Here is a 10,177-nt window from a genome sequence, read left to right as displayed (position 1 = left end):
CTAAACAAATTGTGAATAAAAACTGAATGCAATGATGTGGAGATGGCAAATGTCAATATTTTATTCGTAATATAACATAGATGACAGATCAAAAGTTTAATCTGAGTAAATGTAACACTTTAAAGGAAAAATATGTTGATTCAAAATTTCACAGTGTCAACAAATCCCAAAAAAGTTGGGACAAGTAGAAATAAGTGGCTGGAAAAAGGAAATCGAGCATATAACGAACAGCTGGAAAACCATTTAACACCAATTAGGTCAATTGACAACATGATTGGGTATAAAAAGAGCTTCTCAGAGTTTCAGTGTCTCTCAGAAGCCAAGATGGTGAGAGGATCACCAATTCCACCATTGTTGCGCAGAAAGATAGTGCAGCAATACCAGAATGGTGTTGTTGCGCAGAAAGATAGTGCAGCAATACCAGAATGGTGTTACCCAGTGTAAAATAGCAAAGACTTTTAAGTTATCATCATCAAACGTGCATAACATCTTCAAACGATTCAGAGAATCTGAAACAATCGCTGTGCGTAAGGGTCAAGGCCGTAAAACTCTACTGGATGCTCGAGATCTCCGGGCCCTTAAACATCACTGCACTTCAAACAGGAATGCCACTGTCAAGGAAATAACAGAATGGGCTCAGGAATACTTCCAGAAAGCATTGTCAGTGAACACAATCCACCGTGCCATCCGCCGTTGCCAGCTGAAACTCTACAGTGCAAAGAGGAAGCTATTTCTAAGCAAGCTCCACAAGCTCAGATGTTTGCACTGGGCCAGGGGTCGTTTAAAATGGAGTGTTGCAAAATGGAAGACTGTTCTGTGATCAGATGAGTCACGATTCTTTATGGAACACTGGGACGCCATGTCATCCGGACCAGAGAGGACAAGGATAGCCCAAGTTGTTATCAACGCTCCGCTCAGAAGCCTGCATCACTCATGGTATGGGGTTGTGAGCGCATTAGAGCGCTTGTGGCATGGGCAGCTTGCATGTCCGGAAAGGCACCTTTAATGCAGAGAACTATATTCAGGTTCTAGAAAAACATATGCTCCCATCTAGACGTCATCTCTTTCAGGGAAGACCCTGCATTTTTCAAGACAATAATGCCAGACCACATTCTGCAGCAATCACAACATCGTGGCTATGTAGGAGAAGGATCCAGGTACTGAAATGGCCAGCCTGCAGTCCAGATCTTTCAACTATAGAGATTATTTGGCGCATCATAAAGAGGAAGGTGCGACAAAGAAGGTCCAAGACGATTGAACAGTTAGAGGCCTGTATTAGACATGAATGGGAGAGCATTCCTATTTCTAAACTTGAGAAACTGGTCTCCTCTGTCTCCAGACGTCTGTTGAGTGTTGTAAGAAGAAGGGGGGATGCCACACAAAGGTAAAAATGGACTTGTCCCAAATTTTTGGGGATTTGTTGACACCATGAAATTTGGAAACAACAGATTTTTCCCTTAAAATTATACATTCTCTCAGTTTAAACTTTTGATATGTGATTTGTGTTCTATTCTGAATAAAACATTAGATGTTGGCACCTCCACATCATTGCATTCAGTTTTTATTCACAATTTGTTTAGTGTCCCAACTTCTTTGGAATCCGGTTTGTATATATACACATACATATATATACACACACACACACGTGTGTGTATATCATCATGTACAACAATCAAATGCTTTAGGCCAGATGGCCGACTTGCTACTCACAGAAACAACCTGAGCCTGGGCCTATATCTTCAAGATTTTTGTTGAGTTCCTTTGGACTTTCTTATTGTTCTCAGTATTGGTCAGTTTGATGAAGAGTGTCAGATAATCTCTTTTGGCACACAATCAGGGTGTACAACATTGTGTTTGATTTAACATTGAATTGTTTATAAAGGAAAAACTCTTGAAAAGAAAAACTAAACTAGGTAAAATAAAGCAAAAAATAGCATCCCCCTGCCCCCTCCCAGAATGGTAAATGGTAAATGTACTGTACTTATATAGCACCTTTCTATCTTATCATGATACTCAAAGAGCTTTACACTACAAACTGTCTCCTCATTTACTCATTCATACAGCACTCTACTAGATCTCTACAAAGTTAATTGAACAAATTGTTCTAAAGAGACTAATCAGTGCTTTAGATCACATTCATACACCAATGGGACACACATCGGAGGCTATGAGGGGTTCAGTGTCTTGCCCAGGGACACTTTGGCATGTGACTGCTGATGGATTCAAACCACAACTCTTCCATTGCTCTAAGCACTCAGCCACAGCCGCCAGAAAAAATATTTAAAAAAAATTGCCTGGTACACTTTAATATCAGATGGCAGATATGTTTGTCCATTAGTCCAACTCTATTTGACTACTGATCTTCAAACACCCCCCATCAAAAATAAGTAGGCTGCTCAATTATCTATCCAGAAACTCCAGCCTATAATCATGAGCAAATCTAGAAAACTATTGGTGGGGTGACAAGAACAGGACCAAAAACTTTGATGTGTGACATTAAATCAAAAACCATATTCATTGATCTGTGGAGAAGCATGCCCATTACAACTAGGCCTTCTCTACCAGACCAAACCTCACACATACACTTTACATGTGCACTCATGCACAGAGATAGGACTGTAGCAGCTCTATATGCAAACTGCTATTATTAAAATTAAAATCTAAACTTTAATATGTTGTGTTGTTGATTTCCCTGACCCCATCAAGGCTTAAACTTAGAAGAAGTGCTGCAGCCAAACAAGTTCACCAACAAGAAGTTAATAGGCCTCGGCCTTGTCAACAAAATAAAAACATACTACTTTGTAGAATGTCCAGTTCAACTTTATAAAATATTTAGAAAACTGTATAAATTTTAGCCTGTATGCATAATTGTGACCGTAAAAGCAACAAAAGATTCAAATTTGTGCACCTAATCTTTTTTAAAACCATGACAGTTGAATATTGTGCAATGATTCCTCAATGAAAGAATCAAACAAACCAAAACATGGTTTATATAAACCATTAAAGGCTGAAATCAACATGGCATTTATGCCAGTGAAAATTGTATGTAAAGTTCTGACAGCAGCTGTAACGAGGTGTGAAGAATGATTAGAGGGATAGAATGTGCTTGTGTGTGTTTAGCACCAGAGTCTTTACAAGAAAATTGATTTTAACAAGCTAAATGAGTTACAGTCAGACATCTAGACAGTGACATGAACACCTTATTAATCTATACACACAACCGACAAAGCTAATTGCCTGTCAGAAAAAGTGCTGGAACACACACACTCGTACAACACACAAACACACTCAGCAACAAAACTTAGACTCGATCTCATACACAAACACACCCGTACACTAACTTGTGTTTCTTGAGTGACAGTCCCATATGCTGCTTCATCTGTTGCAGGCCATGGTAGTCGGTGTAAATGAGGTCAAAGGGCAACGGTCCAGTGAGCGGGCAACTTCCTCTACCTGGGGGCACGCCAAGAAACCTGCAAAACACACAAATAATAATCAGATTACTCAACCAGAAAACCACGACACAGCAAACAAAGACACAGAGCATGGACAAGATCTCAGCCCTGCAGACACACATTCATTATTCACTCATTAAAAAAAACACTTTCTGCTTCTTTTTGTTAGAGGCAAGAAGAAAAACAAAGAGTGCTGTTAGCAGGGAGTGAAATGGATTTGTTCACAGGAGAAATACTGGTTTTCAGATTAAGAGGAGAAACTGGACAATAAGAGCCTGTCTCCACTCATCCACATGATGAGAGTGAAAATAGCACCGTGCTGGAACTACGTCACCTGTGGCGCTCAACACACCTTTAGTGGGTTTGTTGCCGATTGTTATGCAACTGCTGCAGTTCTCATTTTTTAAGATAAAATGTGTGAGTGAGAGAGTGAATGGTTGTTTGTCTCATTTGTCTCTATGTGTCCCTGTGATGGACTGGAGACCTGTCCAGGGTGTCCCCCGCCTCTCACACAGTGATAGCTGGATATGGGCACCAGTGACCCCCATGACCCAAAAAGGAAGAAGCGGGTAGAAGATAATGAATGGATGGATGGATGGATGGATGGATGGGGTGTAGCAGTAGCTGAGAGTTCATCTACTGTATCTTCAATGCATACTACGAGCAATAACCTACTGCATGAGATCTCTTTATAAAACCTATCTAATAACTTATGGAGTCAACTCTGTCTGTCTGACAGCAAGATATCAAACTGTTCAAAACTTTCAAAAAATAAACACTGAATATAACTGTATATAAACTTCTAGAATTGCGCCGCTCAAGGTGGCTGCATGTTGGAGCAGCTCTGTCACTTTCATTCTGAGATTTTGCTTTAGGAAACTTTAATTATCCTGGTTTTCTGGATGTAAATCACATTTTTTGGATGATTGTTTCCTCTGGTATCAGATGCTGTGCAGCCGGAAGGATTTTTACTGAAACCTTTTTGGTTTTGGACATTTGTTATGATGCGTAACCATGGCAACAAGGCAGTTTTCTACAACAGCAGCTGAATAACATCTCAAAAGCTCAAATAATATCTCAACTATGGCCCCAACTCTCAAATGAGTTAAAAAGGATGTTCTGTGGACGCATTCTCATCTACCTGCCAGCTGTGCTTGAGTGCCTGATCACTGAGATCCTGGAACTAGCAGGAAACACGGCTCACAACAGCAGATAGACAGGATCGTCCCTCAGCACCTACAGTTGACTGTCCACAGCTATGAGGAGCTCAGCAGACTGCTGGGAGGAGTGGCCATTGCTCTGGGAGGAGTTCTGCCCAGCATTCGGGCGGTCCTACAGTCCAGGGGAACCGAGAGGCCAGCCGAGTCTGAGTGGACGGATCGGACAGCATCTGCAGCCAGTTTCTTAGGATCCACTGTGGGATGGACCTTTACAAGAGATCCTTCCTGTCTGCAGCCATCAGTATCTATAACATCTCTTAATGAAATGAGGATAACGAGTTACAACAACAAAATAATTTCTCTTTGGGATTAATAAAGTATTATTGAATTGAATTGAATTGAATTATATTTACAACAGATTTATATTTAGAGTCAACCAAACTCAACAAGGCTACCACAGCTAAACATCAGCCAATATAAAAACGACTATAAGGCCCTGTTTACACTAGACAGACCTATCGAAATGTTAGTTTTTGTCTGTTTATTGGGGTGAATAAACAAAAAAAAAAACCTTTTCCTTTGATCTAATGTAGTTTCCATGCCAGGCAGCGTTGCCATATAAGAAACAAGAAAATAACAACACATCACTTTAAAATTATTGTATTTTGACTCAAACTATCTGAATGAGGGTGTTGTAAGATGAGGAGTGTGTTGTGATTAGTGAACATCTTTGGAAAAGGAGAGCGTGTTTCCAGTTCTAAAATTGCGCCGCTCAAGGTGGCTGCATGTTGGAGCAGCTCTGTTACGTTCATTCTGAGATTTTGCTTTTGGAAACTTTAATTCCTCTTTTTCTGGATGTAAATCACATTTTTTTGGATGATTGTTTCCTCTGGTATCAGATGCTGTGCAGCTGGAAGGATTTTTACTGAAACTTTTCTAGTTTTGGACATTTGTTATGATGCGTAACCATGGCAACAAGGCAGTTTTCTACAACCAACAGCAGCTGATTAACATCTCAAAAGCTCAAATAAAATCTCAACTATGGCCCCAACTCTCAAATGAGTTAAAAAGGATGTTCTGTGGACGCATTCTCATCTACCTGCCAGCTGTGCTTGAGTGCCTGATCACTGAGATCCTGGAACTAGCAGGAAACACGGCTCACAACAGCGGATAGACAGGATCGTCCCTCAGCACCTACAGTTGACTGTCCACAGCTATGAGGAGCTCAGCAGACTGCTGGGAGGAGTGGCCATTGCTCTGGGAGGAGTTCTGCCCAGCATTCGGGCGGTCCTACAGTCCAGGGGAACCGAGAGGCCAGCCGAGTCTGGGTGGACGGATCGGACGGCATTTGCAGCCAGTTTCTTAGGATCCACTGTGGGATGGGCCTTTACAAGAGATCCTTCCTGCTTACAGCCATCAGCATCTATAACATCTCTTAATGAAACGAGGATAACGAGTTACAACAACAAATAATTTCCCTCTGGGATTAACAAAGTATTTTTGAATTGAATTGAATTGAATTGTGAATTAAATTAATTGTGTTTATGTGGCAACACTGAGAGCTCCTCTGCATGCATCAGGCAGCAGGTGTCAGCATGATTCCAGTTACATACACACTGGTAAATACACAGATGTTCCTTTGGACCAAGGATGTTGTTGGTTTGCTCCTAGGTGCTGAAAAAGGATGAGTAGAGCAAACAACACTCTGCTCTGACATGTCTTGTATCTCTTGTTAGTTCAGAAAAACTTTTGACTGCAACCGCCTATAGTGCAGATATGCGATTTCCAGAAGTGGAAAGAGTACTGAAAATTTCTACTCAAGTACAAGTACTGTTACACTGCTTAAATTGTACTCAATTACAAGTAAAAGTACTGGTGTTATAAAAATATTTAAGTCAAAGTACTCTTCTCAAAAACTACTCAGAGTATTAATTACTTTTTAACCACTTGATATTTTTATTGTGTTTTCAATATAAGGCATTCAGTTTGATTTACTGTATATATAATAAATATAAATATAATAGCTACATTCAAAGTTCATTTCTCAGAAGCTCAGAAGCTTCGTCTTATAGTACCAGTTAAACCGATGGCAGTGACAATATCTAAGATCTTTGAATACTTAGCCAAACTAATAACCAACACATACAAACACTAAAAAAAAGCAAGTAGTTTTAAAACCTCGTATACCACAATATGTTCTTTGAGATTAGATGCTGAAGTCTTGTAAGCTGTTATCACCGTAGAGATCAAACAAAGTTTGCATCTGGATGCTGTCTCCTTTCCACCCCCTATACATGAAACATTCCTCCAGGTACATCCACGGGCACTCGTCCTCAGCCTTTACCTCGTCACTTTCTCTGTGGACAGTGTTGTTCTCTGTCTCCATTTTGGATTTTTCTTCAAATCTTAAGTAAATAAATGACTCTCTACTCTAAGGAGTTGGCCTTTGCTTACGTCATAGGTAGTTTGAGCGTTCATGATCTGAGAGCCTTATTGGCTACAAAGGCGCACATGAACAGTTTGAATATTAATTCAAATTGCAGCCGTACTCAGTAGTGACTTCTGATTTTAAAAGTAGCCAAGTAGATTACATGGTCTAAATTGTACTTAAGTATGAGTAAAATTACACACTTGAAATAAATACTCATAAAAATAAAAGTACTGAAAAAAAATCTACTTAATTACAGTAATGTGAGTATTTGTAATTCGTTACTTCCATGGCGATTTCACATCTGCAGAGTATTTAACACCTCTGTGAGTTTCCCCCCGAAAACCTTTAGTTTACGAGATAACAGAGGCTGATGTAGTGTACATAAACGGCAGAACTACAGCAAAAAGGCAAAAAAAGTGTAACATAAACAAGGCTTAACTCACTCAAATCTTGCCAGATCTTTGATTGTAAAAAATCTGCATTAATTGTTGGACGCAAGTGTGTATGTCTCTTGGCAAAATATGTCATGAACACCGGATGGTTTTTAAAGTAGCATTGACAAATAATTATTGGTCATCATTGGACATCAATAACTGATAAAGTTCTGACGTTAGTCTAAATAAAGATGGCCACCTCAGCCAATTAGCCATAGCAAACACCTAAAATGATTATAACTAAGTCAGAATTACAGATACTGAGCTAAGGTTTGGTGTGGTAATAGCTGAGAGGCATCCCTAACACACACTCTGAGTGCCAACAGATCTTTGTTCAAAACTTTGACGTGCAAGGCAGCGTGCAATAAGCCTTCCTCCAAGGAATGCTGATTTTACTGAACAAGTACTTTTAAGTTATTCTAATATTCTGTCAAAAGATGATGAATGGTTCATGTTCTACTTTTGACTTTCAGAGTCTGTTTAAAAGAACAGCTAATTTTCTATGCTCCGTCTGTACATCTGTCTCCCTCCTGATCAGCTCCTCTGAAGACTGGAGGACTGATTTTGCAGGCTGTGTTCATTGTTGCAGATAAAACAGGTGTTGTCAGTCCTCTTCCCTGCAGCCCTGCTGCTGAAATACTGTTTGGCCTCTCATTTGTTTTCCTACCATTTGTTTCGTATCTCTGCAGGCTGTGCCCATGCTCTGAACTTCTCTTATTTCTTTCCTTTCATCATTTTTGCTTGTTACTCTGGAACTGGTGAAGAACTAAGCAGATTTTTTTTTTTATTCATTTATTTTTCTTGTTCATTTAATGAATTAATTTAAGTGATTATTGCTCACCTTTCCCTTGAATTGTGCTTTTACTAACACCATCCATCCATCATCTTTATCCACTTATTCCTTTTTGGGTTGTGGGGGTCACTGGTGCTCATATCCAGCAGTCACTATGTGAGAGGTGGGTGACACCCTGAACTGGTCTCCAGTCCATCACAGGGACACACAGAGACAAACGAGACAAACAACCATTCACTCTCTCACTCAAACCTAGGGACAATTTGGAGTTACCAGTCAGTCTAACATGCATGTTTTTGGTTTGTGGGAGGAAAATGGAGTATCAGGAAAAAAAACCCACAAATGCACAGAGAGAACATGTAAACTCCATCCAGAAATGTCCACAGCCAGGATTTGATCCTACAACCTTCTCACTGAGAGTCAACAGCTCTACCAACTGAGCGACTGTGCCTTTATGCAATCATTATTTTTGTACACCATCTTGTTTTACAACCCTGGTTGGCTGTTCCCATTCTCTGACTGGCTGAAGGCATTTTTATGACAGATCTTTTCAGACTTCCTGTTTGACCTGTGAGTGATCTGCTTGCTCCTCATTAGCTCTCATTTCTCTGATAAATGAGGCCAAAGTCTAATGGAAACTGTAATCCAATTTGCATCCCTGGTGAATTTCATTTGGCTATGATAGTGGCTACTAGGCTACATAGCAGTTTGGCTATGGATTTCTGAAATACCAGCACTACTGTCAGAAAACTGTGTAAATTATCAAGTCAAAGCCTACTTTATGTTGTAATTATGCAGCATAGTTCACTACTTAACATTGAGGATCAGTGTTACTTTACTATTCAGGAACATCAGAATGCCTCTTCAGTCTGTTGTGAAGCTATTTTGACTTACTTGTATAGCAAGTTTATTTACAACTATTTTTCTCTCATATTGAACATCGCACTAGAGATCGAGTTCTGAAGGGTGAGTGTTTGAAACACACACTGCCTTGCACCAGATTTTCATGATCGTTTTGTCTTAAAATCTTTTTGAGCCCCCAGAGCAGGATGCTGGGACCTTGCACTTTTAACATGAATGCAGTCAGGGTGTGAAGGTGCTTTTAGTTGGTAGTAGAGTCTAAACTACAGTCTGATTTAGTCAGCAAAGTAAACTGCATTAAAAAGGCAATCTGTCATGAGATGGGGGACAGAGAGGTCATATATCCACGCAGTGGGAGGCCATGCCTTACACAAGCAAACCAAGACTGTGAAACACAGAAGGAGGTGGACGGAAAACCAATGAGGCCAGAAACTTTGTTACTACTTGTAACGTTCCCAAGAGTCAGGGTTTATTGCTTTTATAATGCTTTGTCAGGGTCCTGCTCAACCCTGGTTGAGCTGATCCAAGGATCTCAGTAAACCGTTCAATAGATATCAGGTTTAGGCTAACCTGGCACTCAGTTTTTGCTTCTTTTATAGATATTCATTTTAATCGCTGCAGTGGGTCATTATTTTTTGGAAACAAAGGACTGGCAGATTTAGTTGGTACCCTTGATGATTTGTCCAGTCTGTTGCCAATAATAAATAAATAACTTTTGATAATTTTAGAAGAAATTTTCTCATCTGTAACGGTATCAGGCATAAAAATTAACAGTTAAAGCTTACTGTAAAGCCAGAGGCATAGTAACGAAATAGAACATGAGTCTTAAAGTCAACTACATGGAAACTAAACATTATACAGTAAAAATTTATCAGAAAACGGAAACTTGTACAATACAATTATTTTGTGAACAATAAAAAAGTTGGGAAAAAAAACAAACAAACGCAGGTTTATCAGTGTCTAATATACATACATACATACATACATACATACATACATACATACATACATACATACATACATACATACATACATATGTATGT

General features: G+C 39.6%; 1 protein-coding gene across 1 annotated transcript in view; it reads right to left on the bottom strand.

Annotated features, from left to right (window-relative positions):
* LOC119422495 (alpha-1,6-mannosylglycoprotein 6-beta-N-acetylglucosaminyltransferase B) overlaps positions 1 to 10,177 on the bottom strand; it is a 249,262-nt gene that overhangs the window by 77,770 nt on the left and 161,315 nt on the right. Inside the window, exon 8 of the mRNA XM_037689870.1 lies at positions 3,342 to 3,473. Coding sequence (XP_037545798.1) covers positions 3,342 to 3,473 — 132 coding nt within the window. The remainder of the gene's footprint in view (positions 1 to 3,341; positions 3,474 to 10,177) is intronic.

This window comes from Nematolebias whitei, chromosome 16 (assembly GCF_014905685.2).
Source record: "Nematolebias whitei isolate Nwh7 chromosome 16, NemWhi1, whole genome shotgun sequence".
Lineage (NCBI taxonomy): Eukaryota > Metazoa > Chordata > Actinopteri > Cyprinodontiformes > Rivulidae > Nematolebias > Nematolebias whitei.
Note: the sequence above shows the minus strand (reverse complement) of the source record. Positions and strands in the feature narration are given on the sequence as shown.